The 18,577-nt window shown below is 35.5% G+C and overlaps 1 protein-coding gene and 1 long non-coding RNA gene across 4 annotated transcripts in view; both read left to right on the top strand.

Annotated features, from left to right (window-relative positions):
* Positions 1-330: 330 nt before the first annotated feature.
* LOC138891850 (uncharacterized) lies at positions 331-2,502 on the top strand. Its single transcript, XR_011408188.1, has 3 exons — positions 331-467; positions 1,161-1,404; positions 2,202-2,502. It is a non-coding gene; the product is annotated as an uncharacterized lncRNA (long non-coding RNA).
* A 7,384-nt stretch (positions 2,503-9,886) lies between these two features.
* LOC104104982 (uncharacterized) overlaps positions 9,887-18,577 on the top strand; it is a 40,111-nt gene continuing 31,420 nt past the window's right edge. The window contains exons 1-5 of one of the 3 annotated variants that reach the window (XM_070175445.1): positions 9,887-10,050; positions 10,149-10,200; positions 10,316-10,352; positions 13,642-13,755; positions 17,890-18,137. In XM_070175445.1, the coding sequence (XP_070031546.1) occupies positions 13,677-13,755; positions 17,890-18,137 (327 nt within the window). In that variant the 5' untranslated portion in view covers positions 9,887-10,050; positions 10,149-10,200; positions 10,316-10,352; positions 13,642-13,676. Of the gene's footprint in view, positions 10,051-10,148; positions 10,201-10,315; positions 10,353-13,638; positions 13,756-17,889; positions 18,138-18,577 lie in introns of all 3 variants that reach the window. The other 2 variants (XM_009613208.4, XM_009613217.4) reach the window with 2 other exon arrangements.

Raw genomic sequence — 18,577 nt, 5'->3', positions numbered from 1 at the left:
ACGAATGAAAGAAACTAATTTTTACGAATCAATTTAAAGTGAAAACTCTTAAATCCAGTATAAAGAGTTTTAGATACTTCAAATATATTCTTAGTTCTCTTTGTTCTCGAAGAAGCTCCTTGTCATTAGTTATATATAACCGTGTCAGATTTGCTAAATTTTTATGACTTTCTTTTACAATCACTAGAGGAATAAATAGTTTATTATTTGTTTAGATATCATCTAATGTCTTTGCTTGAAGCTAAGAATCTCATCAACCAGGTAAGAAGTTATATGCGTCAATTCGGTGAATAATGATGCCGAATAATGTACCTTTATTTGTTTGTCCAGTTTCTTGTGAAGGACACTTTAAATAGACCTTCCCTTCTGAGTTAGACCATCCATGGATAATTGAGAATGCTGATTCGAATGTAGCCTGCTGAAAGCGACATCTCCGCATGCTGCTCTCAGATCGAGTCGTTCAAACGGTACTTACATTTTTTTGTAAATCCTTCCCTAAAATTCTTTTATCTTGTATAGCGTATAATAATACTGAGCAGGAAAAGTTCTCTTTAGGGAGGTTAACAAATTCCTGTAGCTCTCAACCACTTCGGCTAACTATATTGGTCAAACTTTTTATGGATATAAATAACAAAGATGATACTCTACCAATAGGCAAAACAATAAAGAAAATAACAAAGATGATACGCTGCAAATAGGAAAAACAATAAAGAAGCACATAGAGATGCACTTGCTAAGAGAAAAAAAAAACTACGAAGCCTTGCATCTGATTTTTTTTGTAACCAAAGCAATGAGAAGCTTAGTAAGTAAAGCAAGTTTATGAGTCATAGCATGTTCTCTATGAGATTTTATGGGTCCCGATTACGTATCTTCATATATCATTAGCCATAAAGAGTTAATAGAAAGATGTCGACACCATACGTAATTTACTGTGGATTATTCGTAATGTAATTACTTTCTGCAAAATACTGAGTTATAAAAGTAATGTGCGCTGAGAATAGTATTAAATAAAAGTAAAAATTTTAAAATTCATTCATTCTTACCTTTTAAACTTCAAATATGTCATTCTGCAAAAATTGCTCTTATTTCTGAAGTTTTTGTGGCATTTTACTGGTGTTGAAGATATTTTACTATTGAAGTTAGTTCTCATATCGTTTTAGGATGTGGTTGGGGGCAATTGTTGCTGCTATTTCTGGATGCAGTTGAAGCCACTTCTTCTGTTGCTTCTTTGATGTTATTAGACATACCTTTGATGTTGTTGTGATATGCGGCTGGAGCCACTTGTTATTGTTTCTGGATGCGATTGAAGCTACTTTTGCTGCTGCTTCTTGGATACGATTGAAGACGCTTTTGCAGCTATTTTCTGGATGGTGTTGAAGTCATTTTTTTCTGCTGTGATATTAGGTTAGTTCACCTGTTTATTATTTTTCTATGGCACTCTCAAGTTCTTCTCATATTACTCTAATAACTCATTCTTCGTGATTTTATTAACACGTCAATACCCCTTGCGAATTGAATGTTGGTGTGCCAAAATATACAAAACTTGTATAGGAGACTCTTAGTGTCTATGAACTATTTCACATAGTTCCTTTTTTTTAAAAAAAATTGTTGTGCTAGATACTTTTTCCAAGTGTTCGATTGACTATTATGTGTCCATGAAATCCAATCTGTCGTAGCATTTGCTAAAGCGTGTAAAGATTCAGTGATGCAAGGTCTAATTTCAATTTACTTTTGGTGTTCTTTCAAGTTTTTAAAACTTTTAGAGCAGTTTTAGCATATCAAATACTCTTTTTGACTAATCTCTCCCCTCCCCCCCCCCCTCTTACTTGGCATATAATAGTATTGAGAATATGACTACTTATGCACTTGAGATTAAAGTTACAATCTTTAACTCTTGCTTTCTTATCATGTTTTTTGTGGAGTGAATATATAGTTTTCCTTTTAATGGAAAATGGTGATCTGTATTACAAAGTAACATGGATTTTTGAAAAAGGTTTTACTTTTAATTTTAATGGTGCCAAGAGCCATGATTCTTGATTTATGATTTTTATCTATAGAGCAATACATAATTGCTTATCAGACTTTGACAATTTATTCTGAATTATAATGCGGATTCGTGAGCTGTAGTAAGTTCCTCACTTATTGACTTTGTGATTGTTCTTAGCTATCGCTGTAACAGAATACTACTTATTCCTATTTAGGAACTGAATGTATTTGAGGCTAGAAAAAAGTGGTGCGGGGACTTCAAGAATGGAGTTAATACCTATGATTTTTGTATTCTAATTATACTGTTTGTGGGGAAGCACCAAATTTGAAGAAAAGGGAGTAGTCTTTTCAAAAGCTCCATTTCCATGAGATAGTATTTGTAAAAGTGACTTCATTAAGTCGCATTCTTCACTATTATTTTTCGGTTAGTTTCAGCTTATTCCTAAAATTTGTATGCTCAAACAAAAATGTGACTGTAAAAATATAAACAGAAAGAGTTGTGAATAGTTTTAAGTAAGCTCAAGTCATGTTGTATGAACTTTGTTGTAGGGTATTTCTTTGCTTGAGTCATTTTTAACTATCTTCCTTGCATCTTCATCTTGGAGTTGTGGTACCCTCTGTTTAGAGGCAAACATTACTTATAAAAACTGACATTTTTCAAGCATGCTAAATTTCAATCTACTAAGTTTTTGAAATCGGGGACGACTTAAAATTGTGATTTTTGATAAATAGGTAAGGTTGGATTAGTGTGCTGAGTTAGCCAAAGTTATCTTTTTTGTCTCACTACTTACTAATGGTTGCTACCATTTTTGAAGTCAAAGAAGAAAGAGAAACGAATAGAAGGAAGATTATAAAAGCTAACTTTTTATGTTTTAGAATTCTGAATGAAGATTAATAAAGAGAACTTTAGTTATTTTTGAGAATTAGTGATGGATTTAGAGCTCGATTGGACATAAGAAATTTTTTTTTTTTTTCAAAAAATTTTTACTTTTTTCCGAAATCAGCGTTTATTCATAAAATTTTCAATTTTCACTTGAAGATGCATTTTGGAATTTTTTGAAATTTTGAAAAACTCCAAAGGCTGTTTTTCAAAATTTTCACTCAGATTACTCACAAAACTTAAAAAATAACCCAAAATTATATTCATGTCCAAATACAATTCTAATTTTCAAATACTATTTTCACTTGAAATTTTTTTTCACTTTTTTTTTTGAATTTTACAATTCTTATATCCAAACGCCCACCTAGTAATTGAGAGACGAAAACTAAGAAGAAAAAAAAGATGATTCCTGCCGTACAAAGTGTTCTTTAGAGAAAAAAGCGCGGACATGTATCCCCTTCAAAAAAAATGTATATGCTTCAACCTTCAATGAAATTCTAAACCTTTCTTTGCCCCTATAAAGAGTATAACATGCTTGGTCCATCAATCATTTAAATAGACTCTAGGTAATTTCACGAAACAAAAATTTATAGATGATAGACTGCAAAAGCATTGATCGATTTAATGCATGAAATTAAGGTATAAAAAAGAAGTAAAGAGAAAGATAAGGTGCAGACTACTTCCGCTACAACTTAGGTTTGAGTGGTAGAGAATTGAAGTAGGGTAGAGAGAACTTATCCTGAGACACGTATAGAATTGAAGTAGAATAGAGAGAACCTATCTTGAGACATACTGAGAAAAATTTAAAACTACTCTTCAAAAAGATCAAATCACACTTGATTGTTAGATTCCATTGCAAATCAAACAAGAAGTCAAATGCAACAACTTTATGCAGACACTCTCCATGTACTCTCTTTTTTATGAAGAAATTACTTTTTGGGAGAGTTATGTGACATGATTCTTTGAGTTGCTCTAAAGATGTTAAAGTTGTGTGCTAATTCTTTTTGTAAATACTATGATAAAATTAATTAAGGATCAATTTTATTCTTTAATCATGGTCTATTGTATAAGACGATGAATCTTCTGCCAGAACTTTATACTGTCGAGAAATACAACGAGAGAGGTGTTGATATTGATGCACAGACTGAGGGTGTTGGGTACAAGTACGTGTATTAGTGTAAACTGAATTTGCGTTACCCTCTTCTCACTATTAGAAGCAAAAAAGGATATTCGCCTATCCTGATTCAAGACCCATCATGTTTATATTTCTTTTGCTAATAATGTTAAAGGGCACTACTAGTATCCTTGCACCCTTCGTTCTATTTATATGTTCGTTCATTCTTCTCCTTTTGAGATAGTGGGCGCGGACTTGGCTGTTACGTTGCACAAACCTCAACCTCTTTTGAATGACTTTCTAAATCAGTAATAATCCTTTTTTTTTCTTCTACTTTCTTTCTTCATTTACTTGAAGAATAAATTGGTCCCTTATATTGGTTATTGACATTTGATCATCACTTCCTGCTTCTACATGCCATTACACTTTATCAAGGATCGGGAAGAAGACTACTAATTACAATATTGTGAATGTATCAATTTTTTTTTTAATATGTAAATTATTAGGATCGGGAACCCAGGTAGTGCGGAATTTAGCCAAACAATGTTATAATGACAATAACAAAGACAATGCAAGTTGATAATAATGGTAATTAAATCATATAAAGAAGGCACCAATTTAACGTGGTTCGGTCAGTGTGACCTACGTCCATAAGCGGAGAGGAACAATTTTACTATATCAACAAGAGTACAAAAGAGAGTACAAAATTAGAGTAAATACTCTAATTAATCCCAAATACCCCAAAAGAATAATCTCACAAGATCACTCCAAAGAAAAGGTTCACACAAGTGTTTTCCAACACTCAACTCTTTTATAAAACCTCTATAATGAAAGAAAGGAAAGGCAAAAGACGTTTGTCTCAAACTTTGGTGTATCTGATATGGACATTTGATAACCTATTTATAAGAAAATAGGATGGTCACGTATGAAATATCTTTGGCCAACAAGGCCTTTAATGGATGGACATAGAATGTCCAACAATGTGACTAATGAAAGACTATACCGAACCCAACAAGGCATATAACCTATGGCCAAAAGTAGGTCACGTATATTATAAATCTTCACCTTGGACTGATTTTGGCTGATATAATAAAATTACTTCTCTTTCTCCGCAAAAGCCCTAGTAGGCGAAATCATTTTTCATAAATGCCAATCAAGTTTAAGAAAAGCTTAAACTTGACAACTGGAAGAGGTTTCTGTGATAATCTGATAGGTCATCTTATATTTTAGAACCCAATTCGGCATTTTGAGATCTCAAAAACCTTATCTTAGCCTTCCTCGATTTGTGTGCGCAGTCCGAGTATTCTTCCGGGAGGCTTATATGTTAAAAACTGATAAAAAGAGAATTTTTGCCTTAAAAATCAATTTAAGTTGACTTCAGTCAATATTTTTAGCAAACGGATCCGAATCCATATTTTGACGTTCCCGGTAGGTCCGTACCGTAATTTGGGACATGGGCGTATGCCTGGAATCGAATTCTGAGGTCCCTAGCTCAAGATATAGAATTTTGATGAAAAATTAAAAGTTTGGAAGTTTAATGATTTGTAGAATTTACTGATATTTGGTCTTGTTGATACCGGATCCGTATTTTTATTTCGGAGCCCGATACAAGTTCACTATAATATTTAAGACTTGTATGTGCAATTTGGTGAGAAACGGAGTTGATTTGACGTGATTCGGACGTCCGGTTGTGAAAATAGAAGTTTTAAAGTTTTTTTGAAAATTTCATTTGATTTGGTATTCAATTCGTAGTTCTAGGTGTTATTTTGGCGATTTGATCGCGTGAGCGAGTTCGTATGATGTTTTAGGAATTGTGTGCATGTTTGGCTTGGAGCCCCGAGGACTCGGGTGAGTTTCGGATGGGCTACGAGATGATTTGAACTTAAGAAAATCTGGTTTTCTGCAGTTTCAGGTGCCTTCTGGTTTCCTTCTTCACGTTCGCGGAGGCACTCTCGCGAACGCGAAGTAGAAACTGGGATGGCTGGGTTTTTTCTTCTTCGCGAACGCGAAGGATGGGTCGCGAATGCGGAGCGATGGGGGCTTTACCCTTCGCGAACGCGACCAGCTCAACGCGAACGCATAGGGTTTGGGACCTGGGGAGGGGTCAGTCTTTCCTTCATTGCGAACGCGAGCAAAGGCTCGCGAACGCGAAGGCCAGGGGGGAGTAGCCTTTGCGAACGAGAAGTCGGACTCGCGATCGTGTAAGCTTGACAAGCTCTGCTCTTCGTGAACGCGACAGTGTCCTCGCGAACGCGATGAACACTGTCGCCCAGCTATTAAACAGTCCCATTACGGGACTTAAGCCATTCCTTCAAATTTTCAAAAGCTAGACGGCCTAGAGGCGATTTTCAAGAGATATTTTCTTCCCCAAAGTGTTAATACGAGTGGTTTGGAGGTGGATTCTAGAGAAAAAGCTGCGATTGAGTATTGAGTGGCCTTCGGAGCGAGGTAAGTGTTGTGGTTAACCTTGACTTGAGGGAATTAGGAACCCTCGGACTATTTGCTATGTAAAATTCATGTGAGCGGCGTATATGTGAGGTGACGAGTACTTATGCGCCGCCAATTTACCTATTTTCCATGTTTCTCCCATTTTTCTCATATTGTCTCCTTCCCATGCCTAATTGCTATGTGTTTAGACTAGTGTTGTTAAATTGATCGCTCTTATTATATTTACGGATCTTCTGGTGATAATTGAGTATTGATTCCTAAGTTGAGGTTGATATTGTGGAACCAAATGTTGAAGTAAGGCTTGTACTTGTTATTCTATCTCCCTGTTGTTATTTGTTCATTGCATTATGGTAAGGGAGAGTGTTAATGCACGAAGGGTGATATTGTGCTGTATTGTAAGTGTTAATGCACGAAGGGTGATGTCGTGCCGTATTGTGAGTGTTAATGCAAGAAAGGTGATGTCGTGCCATGATATGAGAGTTAATGCACGAAGGGGGATGCAGTGCCGTTTCTATTGATTTTATGGTGAGGTTGAGAGTAAAAGTACGAAGGGTGATGCCGTGCATTTTTCCTTTACTGTATTCACTGTTCCTGTTGATTAATAGTATATTGGTTGTTCCAGTCATCATTCTGCGGTAGTTCTTTATCTCGTATTTTCCTCAGCATGTTTCCCCCTCCCGATATTTCCCGTCTAGCTCTTCATTGTTGTTATTTGTATATACACTGTTAAATTGTACATGTTGATTTGTAGGTGTCTTGTCTTAGCCTCGTCACTACTTCATCGAGATTAGGCTCGATACTTATCAGTACATGGGGTCGGTTGTACTGATACTGCATTCTGAACTTTCTGTGCAGATTTTGGTACCGGCTCGGGTTGATCAGGATTTTAGTTGTTGGACCCGCTATCCGGAGACTCAAGGTAGATCTGTCGGCGTTCACATACCTTGAAGTCCCCGTCCATCTTTTCTGTTTTACTGTTTCTTTCATTCAAACAGTTGTATTTCTCTTAGACTATTACTTGTAGTGAATTCTATAATTCTCGTGAATTGTGACTCCAGATCCGAGTGGTAGTAATTAATGTAGTTTTTATATTATTCTGCACTCGCTATATTTCATCTTAGCTTATTTGCTGTTATTTACTGAATGGAATAAGGAATGGTTTAATGATTCTCTAACGTTGGCTTGCCTAGCAAGTGAAATGTTAGGCGCCATCACGGTTCCGACAGTGAGAATACCAGGTCGTGACAGTTTCGTGAACATGTCAGCAGGATTGTCTCTAGTGTTGATCTTCTGAACAGAGACTTTTCCTTCAACAATAGTTTCTATGATGAAGTGATACTTGATATCGATATGCTTCATCCTCTCATGATACATCTCATCTTTAGTCAAGTGAATGGCACTTTGACTAATACAGAAAATGGTAATACCACCTTGGTGTGAACTGAGTTCAGCAAATAGACCCTTCAACCATAAGGCTTCTTTGATCACTTCGGTCACTGCCATATATTCTGCTTCGGTAGTAGATAAAGCTACTACATATTGTAATATAGCTTTCTAACTGATAACGCAACCACCAATGCAAAATACATAGCATGTCAGTGATCTTCTTTTGTCAAGATCACCTGCATAATCTGAGTCTACAAAACCAACCAAAGTGTTAGTATTTCTCCCAAACTCCAAACATGTGTTTGAAGTACCTCGCAAGTATCTGAGAATCCATTTCACAGCATGCCAATATGCTTTACCAAGGCAAGCCATATACCGGCTTACCACGCTCACTGCTTGTGAAATGTCTGGACGTGTACAAACCATTGCATATATAATATTGCCGACTGTACTGGAATAAGGAACCTGTGCCATGTACCTCTCTTCTTCCTCTGACTGCGGGGACTGAGCAGCTGATAACTTAAAATGAGCAGCAAGAAGGGTACTAACTGGTTTAGCATCTTTCATGTCAAACTTCTCCAAGACTTTCTCCAAGTACTTCTTCTGGGTTAGAAATAGCCTGTTGGCTTTTCGATCTCTTTTGATCTCCATGCCAAAAATTTTCTTAGCTGCTCCCAAATCTTTCATCTCAAATTCACTTTTCAGCTGACTTTTGAAATTGTGAATTTCTATTAAATCCTTAGCAGCAATGAGCATGTCATCAACATATAATAATAGGTACACAAATGAACCACCATTTAACTTCTGGAAATAAGCACAACTATCATACATGCTCCTCAAATAACCATGACCCAACATAAAGGAATCAAATCTTTTATACCATTGTCTTGGAGACAGCTTTAATCCGTACAAGGATTTCTTCAACAAACAAATATGATCTTATTTTTCTTCAATTTCAAATCCTTCGGGTTAATGCATGTATATTTGTTTCTCAAGTTCGCCATGTAAGAAAGTTGTCTTAACATCAAGCTGTTCTAATTCCAAATCATACTAAGGTAAGCAAGACTCAGATAGAGATATGTTTAACAACATGTGAGAAAATATCATTAAAATCAACTTCTTGTACTTGACTATAGCCCTTTGCAACTAATTGTGCCTTATACCTCACATCTTCAATCCCTGGAATACCATCCTTTTTCTTGAACACCCATTTGCAACCAACAATTCTTTTTTCTGATGGCGGCTTCACAAGAAACCAAGTATCGGGCAACCCCGATCCATAAAATAGTAAAGCCAATAAGGCATGCTGCAGGCGGGCTGCCCCGATCCATAAAATAGTAAAGCCAATAAGGCTTGCTGCAGGCGGGCATCCCCGATCCATAAAATAGTAAAGTCAATAAGGCCTGATGTAGGCGGGCAGCCCTGATCCATATAATAGTAAAGCCAATAAGGCCTGCTGTAGGCGGGCAGCCCCGATCCATATAATAATGATGTATAAAGCCATTATGGCTTGCTGCGTTGCGCAGCTCAATCCCATAAATATCCTCACAATGAACAATTATTACTGAGTATGAAATGTATATTTTTGAATAATTAATTCATTAATAACACGACCCCATAGGTCATAAATATTGACACGTAGCCTAAACACGATCTTTATTACAAGCCTCAGCTCAATTCCTCTAACACGTGCCACATGTTTAGATAATAACATGATTATTTGATTTTTACAACTTCATAGGATTTATTCAAGACATAATTTTATCTATCGTAATTTTTAAAAATAGTTGTGTCAAAATATTTTGTTATTTTAGAAGTTCAAGACAAGCTTAATTATTTTTTTTCTATTTTATCCTTAATAATAATTATTCTCGAATGCTACAAATATCTCAGTTATGAGGTAATATTATGATTATTCAATACCAATAAGACACAAATAAAGGCAAAAATAATCAAAAATACTTCCTAATTATTACTTTTGTTCTCATTCTTCATTTTTTTTAAAATACAACATTGCATTATTAATGAGCTCGGCCAAAAAATAAAAGGAGGAGAAAAGAGAAAATCCAAAGTTATCACCCAAAAGTATTCTATTTTCTCCTTTAATTTTTTAGCCAAATAGTAGTGTGGTTCCGCCCAACGACTGGTTTCCACATCCGTCTTCACCCTTGCAAAACCATCTCTTCTGTTAGGGTTTTTCTCCCCTGAAAGGATTTCCTTCTTCTCCAGCTAACCGGTACCTACACGTCCCAGCAGTTTTCCCTAGACTTATTTGTTGCATATGAATTTTTGCTCTTTGTGATTAACTCTCAAACGTTGTTGTATTATTTTTAGGGATTCTTGGAAGCAACTAAATTATCCGGAAATGGTCTCGTCCTAATTTCAGGTAAAGCTTAAATTTTCCTTTATCCTTTTCTTTTTCTCTTTTCGCATTGGCTTAAATAGCGGTCCATAAAAACAGTTGTTGTTGATTAAGTTAAATTTTCATTTCTACCCTTTAGGTTTTTCTTAAGTTGGTGCAGAAACAGCGAACTTGAGGTACACATACTTTCTTTTTGAATATGTTAACATATTTCTGTATATATTTATTACATTAGCCAGGTACATATTTTTTTTCCTCCTTTATCAGGTACATATTTTTGTATTAAAAAATCTAAAAGGAGTAGAATAAGTTTCAGTATACTTGCGGAAAGTGATGATTCTGATTGATTTTTTAGTTTATTTTTACATTTAAAATACTTTAAATCTGAGATGAATTAAAATGGATTGACATGGTCAGTGAGGACTCATGTAGCTAACAGAAGCTTGCTGATTGGGGCGTAGTTGTTGTTTGTTGTTTTGAATATTCCTTATTAAAGTGATCTTTCTTCCTAGCATTTTGCTTTTAGGATGTATGATGACCGACTTGGGTTGTTTGGCTAATAGTAATTGTTAAGAGAAGTCTAGGTAAGCATGCAGGATAAACATTCTTTATTCTTCAGTCATCCACTGCTTATGGGTTTTCTTTTCCTCGTGTTTGGAGCTGCATTGTAGCCTCTTTGGTTATGCCAACTTTGGTGGTTTGCCTTAGTGATGAACCTTATGCTCCTGAAAGATTTGGCCACTTCTTAACAGACATATTGAAGACATTTGGTCATGGAAAATAGTTGCACAATATTGCTGAGTGATTGACTAGTCCAGGTCTAACACTGAGTTATCAACATGATTGTTTAATCAAGTCTAGGTCTTCTCCTTAATCACCAGTAAGTAGAACTGAAACATAAAGAGGATGCTGCCTATACAATAGTCATACAAGTTAAAAAATGGACCAAAACACCAGGTTGTCATGTGAACTGGAGATTTATTTTCATTATCTTATCCTATTCTGAACAAGACAACAGGCTATACAATGTCGGATTTTTTTTGTTTGATTAGATAATGGTGTTTTATTAAAGCAAGTACCAAGGAGGTACTGCAAAAGTACAACAAAGAGGGATTACATCCACAATACAATAGCTATCAGCTCATTGTTTCTATGAAGTCAACAAGCTGAGAAACCTCCCCTACAGTATGTTCCTTACACCAGGCATATAGACTAATGGAAGTTATTAAATTTTCTCCCCTATATCCTCATGTCATCTGAAAGATCCAAAAAGTGTGATATATCCTCTATTTTACAGCCCTTACACCAAAGGGTCTATCTTTCCCTCAAAACATCTTTTGTTAGTCTCTGGCAAAGCAGTCCACATTATAGTGGCCGTGGATAGTCTTCTATAACATCTTCAGCTGTCTGCACGTTCTCTGACTATCCCAGCAAATCAGCAAACTATTCACTTCCCATGGCATGACCCAACACCCTCCAAATTTGTTGTAGAAAAAGTGACCAGATTTGCCCTACTTGGTTGCAATGGAGGAACAAGTAGCTTATGCTCTCCAAAGAATTCTCATAAAAGAAACGTCTCCTGCATAAAGAAAAACCTCTTCTTTGAAGTTTAAGATTAGTCAAACAGGCACCCTTAGCTGCTACCTTCCAAGTAAGCAACTTTAGGGATGCTTTAGTCTTCCAAATCATTTTCCAAGGCCAATTCATTTCTCAGCAGCCTGCTCTCTTTTGAAGACAATTTTAGCAACGTTTAACAGAGACATCCCTGCTCTTACTAGCCGGTCAGACAAGTGTGTCATTACTACCTGCATTCAAAGAAAGAGTTTGTAGCAAGTCCAGTCAGTGTTATCAAAGGCGAAAAGCGCAAAAAAGCTCTAAGGCCCGTTGAGGCTTTAAGCGCAAAGCTCAAATAAAGCGTGAGCTTTAATGAAAAAAGGCGCAATCGGAGGGAAAAGTAAAAATATGTATATGTAGTTCAAGACCAATAATTATAAGCATGAATAACAAATACATGGACAAAAAAAGTTGAAGAAAAAATAACGATAAAGTGAAATATCAATTGTTCAGTGTTGCATTTTCAGGATTACACTCATTGGCAAGAAAAATATGCCTTAGAGCCTTGATGCGACACTGAAGCGCTCGCAAAGCGAGGGGAAGCGCTCAACATGTTTTGAGCCTCGCTTTAGGGCTTAAGCGCGCTTTAAGTGCGTCTTTGACAACACTGAATCCAGTAAAAGTGTAAGCTCCTGGATTTCCCAGCCATTGAATCTCCTCAACTGCAAGTGCCATCCATCACTAGAGAAACATTCAGCTACCGTAAAGTTTCTATTTACAACCAGACTACGCGTAGTGATATTATACTGATGATTTTTAAAGATATTTTTTCAATTTATAGAAAAAGAGCGATGAGAAAATTATGAACTTAATTTGGGGATGAAAAATTGCTCGATGCCTTATTAGATCGAAAAGTTTTCTTCTTATCCAAAACGAGACAAAGGTTGAAATGTTTTCTGTTTCTTGTAGTCTAGTAGTTTTTTTTTCAATAAAAAGATGAATATCTTATTTTTTATTAGCTGTGGTCACTTAACAAATCTCTCCTTTTTATCTTTTTATCTTTCCTGAGCCAAGGGTCTATCGGAAACAACCTCTTTACTTTTTCAAGGTAGGGGTAAGGTTTGTGTACACGCTACCCTCCCCAGAGCCCGCATGTGGGATTACACTGGGTTTGTTGTTGTTGTTATTGCTTATTCCTTTATTTGTGATTGTATTTTTAATGTTCTAAATTTACATCATGTACATTGTTATTGATATTTCACGTATATATAAAGAAGTCCATAAAGCTTTAACCTACTGCCTCCGGTGCTCATACTTGTTCGGACAAAGTAAAATGCATAATCTTACAGCCTTTGGCTTTTAAAACAGTAATCATATGTTCCTAATATGCATTATTACTCAGAAAAACAATATAAGGGAGTAATCCTTTGTTCCTTATTATACAAAGAGAAAGTATTCTTTGTTTTTCTTTTTCGCTTTCTCTGGGGTCCAACCACTAAGCGGAAAATTAGTTAATTTACTTGATGTCTTGTTTTGCTTGAGGAGACTTGGGCCTCTTCTTCGTCTTCATTGTTTATGAGTACAGATTTCTTTTCTTACCGAAACAAAGATTGGAAGATGCAAAAAAATTAAGAGAATGTCAAACTTTTGACTTGATGAATGTCTTTAATAACATAGATTGAAGGGTTGGCTGGCTCTTAAATGTGGAATATGCTTATTTCATGATTTTACCTTCAATTTGATAGTTCAGTCCTACTTTTCTTTTGTCTGTTTCATCTTAGTTTTATCTTTAAATGGACATGATTTCCTGGTTTCCTAATTGCTAATTCTCGGAACCTGCTCTCTTTGATAATATTCTTTGTAAAAATGATTTCCTAATATTTGTGTTTCATGTTTATCTGGTATTAGCAGGGATTAATAACCCAAAAAATAACTTTACTTGGAGGATGGGTGACGATGCTTTTGATGGCCAGCTATTGGCTGAAAAGTTGTCTAAGCTTAACAGTTCACAGCAAAGCATAGAATGTATCCTTTTTGCTTATGAAGGTTATACTTCATGCATATGTTACTCGATTATTTTTTGGGACAGAATTCACCGATGAGTAATTTGGGATTTGACATGGTAGCGCAGGGGATTATGTTCCCGTTTCCAGCTTTAATCTATTACTAGCATTGTTATTGGCACTTCAACAACAACAACAACCTAGTAAAATCTCACAAGTGCCTATTTTAGGCACTTCAATCCTAAAGTAGTTGTCCTCCTTGACTTAACTACCTAAGGGCTGGGGCTGTCACTTGTATCCACTTGCTATGTTAGCTGCTATCCTTTTTGCTTTCGTTCTTTAGTGTAAATAATTATTTTTATCTCTCTTCTAAATTGAGATAATTCTAGACCCGCCTCTGGTTCAAAAATTACCTTAGCTTGTGAGCTTGTGTGACCCTGTTGTACATATTTCTGCACCATTTTACTGCTACTTCGCAAAAATAAGATTTAATACAGCTAAAAAGAGGTCTTATTCGCTCTCACCATATTATATATTAAAAAGAGACAATTCATAAATAAATACTTCTCTTGTAAATTTTATGACTTAAATCTTATTTTTGTACATAACACTTATAGAAGCGCATCTTAATTTAAATGTAATATGTTAATAGTGCTTAATTTTTGCAATTAATTGTTATATTGGTATTTAGGAATTCTGTATAAAAATTAATATTTAGTTGAACATAGTGTTTAAGATAAACTTTTTTTGGTAAGTAAAAATTTATTACCGCCTGAAAGTGTTTAGGGTAAAATTTAATATTAGCAAAGGTCACCATGCCGCTATTAGGTTCTTAAACTTTTTATTTTTCGTCTCAAATATGCTAAATGCTATATTATAAGTTTAGGTGAGCAAATTTATTTAGAAAGTAAATTATAAAGTTAATTAAGTTGGATGTTAGAATTAATACATCGATAAAATGGATATTTCCAGATGTTAGCTAAGTTACTTGAACTAAAGGGTCAAACAAGTGGCTGATTTAGAAAGGGAAAATTTCTAACATAAAATTGCCAAGAATGTGGCAAGATTCATCTTAAAAAAAATTCATGAATGACGCATCTTTAGCAGATTATTGTGTATAAAGTTGAAGGCAATATACTTTATCAAAGAGGCTAACAACTCCAATACGAGAAGCCTTTTTTTTTTTGCCGGTGAATTTTATTCACCAAGACAAATAGTTTTTACTTGTCTCTCTCGTCACATGGTATCAGAGCTGAGGAGAGAAAACACCATGTGTGGGTCAATGTACTCGATAGAAATCTTTTCGGTAAGTTTGTGCTTCCGCTCGTTGCATTGAGTTTGGTCTTAGCCCGGTTGTCCAATTAGACGCTTCATCTTGATGAGGGTGACGTAGTGATCAAGATCAAGGTGGATCTATGTAGTAGGTTCGGGGTGGCACGCCACCCGCAAGCTTCGCCGGGAAATCTATGTGTATATGTATAATAAATGGTAAAGATATAAAGTGCCAGTGGAAAAGGTCCATCTTTTCCTCCCATTGGGCGAGAGTTCCAATTCCGGTGAGAGCAAATTTTTTTGCTTGCATTTAGTCTAAAGAGACTTGAGTACATTGACACGACACATTAGTTGACACTTTCTTTTTAAATGTTTGACTTTTTTGTTTGTTTGTTTAAGTAGAAACTAATAGGATAAATAATAGTAAACATGTTCTTTTTAGGATATGCTCTTAGAATTAAATAATAGAAAGTTAGAAACCATCTTTTTATGATCTTTTCTCAATCTCTCTCTAATAAAACAAAACCCATTCCTTCAAACTCGTCAACACCACCACCACCACCACCACCACAACATACCTAGTGTAATCCCACAAGTGGGGTATGGGGAGGACAATGTGTACGCAACCTTACCCCTACTTGTGCAGGTAGAGAGGCTGTTTCCGATAGACCCTCGACTCAAAGCAAGCTGCATGATCATTCACAACAGAATAGAGAAAGAAACAAAGTAGCGAAAAAGTCAAAGAAGCAGTAACACCAACAAAATAATGGAAAAACCAGAGCAAAACCAACCAGGTAGTAATAGAAATCTAGGAATATGGAAATACGAGGATAACGCTACCACTACTTAAATGAAAGGAAAGACACTCGACTGCCTACTACACTTCTGCCCTAATTTTCGACCCCTACACCCTTCTATCAAGGGTCACGTTCTCGGTAAGCTGAAGATGCGTCATGTCCTGCCAAATCACCTCTCCCTATTACTTCTTCAGACTACCTCCATCCTCCAAACTCGTAATTATTGAGCATCTTTAGAATATGAAAACTCGTCGTGGACAATGATAAATGAATGATGTATATTTATGATATTAGTAATATTATTGGAAGTTTTATGCTTTGCGCCAAGCACTCATAATTATTTATCTTCATGCGCCGCTTGTCATAAAAAAAAAGTAACGTTGGACGCGAGACGGGAGAGCGAGAAATAGTGGCACTGACTGCCAAAGATACAAAAAGACAAGAAAACTTAGTCGAGCATGTAGTATTAGGCTGTCCATAAGTTGCGGGTGATAGGTGCTATTTGAGTTTCCCCTAGATCGGAGAGGTAATGATGCCATATTGAATTAATTGGGCGTCTCATCTACAATGTTAAGCTGTTAGAGAAGAAAAACTTCTATTTATTTAATTATTTCTTAACACGCCTCCTCATGTGTGAACATATTCTTTTTTATTGAACTTGGCACATAGAAACACTTTGTTCTTAGGTGGGTATGAGACTTCTAACCCAAGCTCTCTATTGCTCTGGTACTATTTAAAGAAACAAAAGCTAAGAAGGAGTTAGGAATTTTTTTGGGGCTTGATCTTGATATTTAGCAATAGGGGCTCTAGCTTAATATAGCACATGAAGTCAAGAAATTGTTCTCCTACTATGACGTAGAGAATATCGTTGAATATCATATACTCCTCTGTTCCAGTTTATGTGAACCTTTTCGCTTTTTAATTGTCAATTTGACTAATCTTTGAAGCTTAATTGAATTAGATTAACTCAATATTTTAAAGTTAAAATTTAGATATTCAAAAACTATACGAAAAATACTATAAGTTGCAATTCTTCTAATGTCAATATGATGAAAAAATGCATTTCAAAATGTTGGTCAAAGTCTACATAGTTTGAATTTCAAAAAGAAGTTTCACTTAAACTGAAACGGAGGAGTAATATTTTTGCAATGTTCTGCTATTTAAACACAATAAATCTGGTCATTGTTGTGAATCTAGAATACCATGTGCCCAGTAGTATCAGCCATTTACCCCACTTCCCCTCTAAATTTCATCAGGCGGTCACGCTAGAGACATAAACAATCATGGATAATTAAATTATGAAATCCTTCTAGTATTGGTCAATAGTTCTAATCAAGCATATTTTTGTTCTAATCTTATTTCTGTTGTCATGGATTTTTTATTTTAGAGGGAGGCTAATGTGATTTTTTAAGCTAGAGGATAAGTGTGAGTTTTGTTAATTATAGTGGAAGTCAATGTACTTAACCTTTTTATTTACTGATTAAGAAAAAATGAAAAGATCATTTGAGAGGTGCTAAGTGTTCCATATTGCTTTGGGGAATGGGTAGTTGTCTCCTTATATAGTCATATGCAATCCTCTCTCATGAGCTAGTTTAAAAAGTCCATTTTTTAAACATGGTATTAGAGATATACCGATTCCAATTCTGGGTTAGCCAGTGTTGGGTGTGTGGGGGAGTGTTAAGTATCCCACATTTGGTTGATATAATCTATTGTTGTCTCATTATATGATGTTTGCTAATCCTCACCCCATGAACTAGCTTTTAGGTTTGAGTAAGGCCCAATGTCCATTTTCTTAACTAGATGGGTACAATTTTATTTTGACGATATCTTATGTAGTAGAAATAGTATAACTTCTATCTATTCGGGAAATATTATTCAATGATGACCAAAATACAAAAGCTACGACAACTGGAGGGAGTATTATTTTTTTCAAAATACTCTGGACGTCAGCAATGCAGTCTGTTTTGGTACTTCTAGCAGAAACTTTGTTCTTTTTGTCTTTAAGAAGCTTTTGGTATCATGAAGGGCTATTTTTGATGTAGAGTGTTTCTTTCAGCTTTGGTATGATCTTCTTAACATTTTATCAGCTTTGTCAAGGTGGTGCATTTCATATCGTAAGAAAGCCAAGCAGATTGTTGAAACGTGGGATAAGTTGTTCAGATCTGCACAGCGGGAGCAACGTGTTTCATTTCTGTACTTAGCCAATGATATTCTGCAGAATAGTCGGCGCAAGGGCAGTGAGTTTGTTAATGAGTTCTGGAAGGTCCTTCCCACGTCTGTGAAGCATGTTTATGAAAGTGGTGATGAAAATGGGAAGAAAGCGGCTTCTAGACTGGTAATCCCTTTTCTGCTTTCTGGTAGGTGTATTTGTTTGTTGTTAAGTTAGTGCTTAATGACAAATGAGAAATCAACTTGTGCATCAGTTAGCCTGAAGCTAGGAAAATTGTGTGAAGCTACTTTTGGTTCACAAATATAATATATATATATATGTGTGTGTGTGTGTGTATATATATATATTATATTTGTGTTGTTGGAAGTCGGCCTTATGATGAAGCTCTTCTGTCACCTTGTTTTTTGGTTCTTACCACAACTGAAAGTCTGCTGTTACGTGGAAAGTTGGATACCACAACTGAGAAAGCTCTCTTTCCCTTCATTGTGCTTTAGAAAGGAGCGAGAAATATTTGCCGAAGTTGTTTTTTTACTCATCTTCCTATATCAAATTTTTTTTTCTATCCAAAAACAAACAAATTAAAAATGATAGAATATGATGTAAGG

Source organism: Nicotiana tomentosiformis, chromosome 5 (assembly GCF_000390325.3).
Source record: "Nicotiana tomentosiformis chromosome 5, ASM39032v3, whole genome shotgun sequence".
NCBI lineage: Eukaryota > Viridiplantae > Streptophyta > Magnoliopsida > Solanales > Solanaceae > Nicotiana > Nicotiana tomentosiformis.
This window is presented reverse-complemented; position numbering and strand designations above follow the sequence as displayed.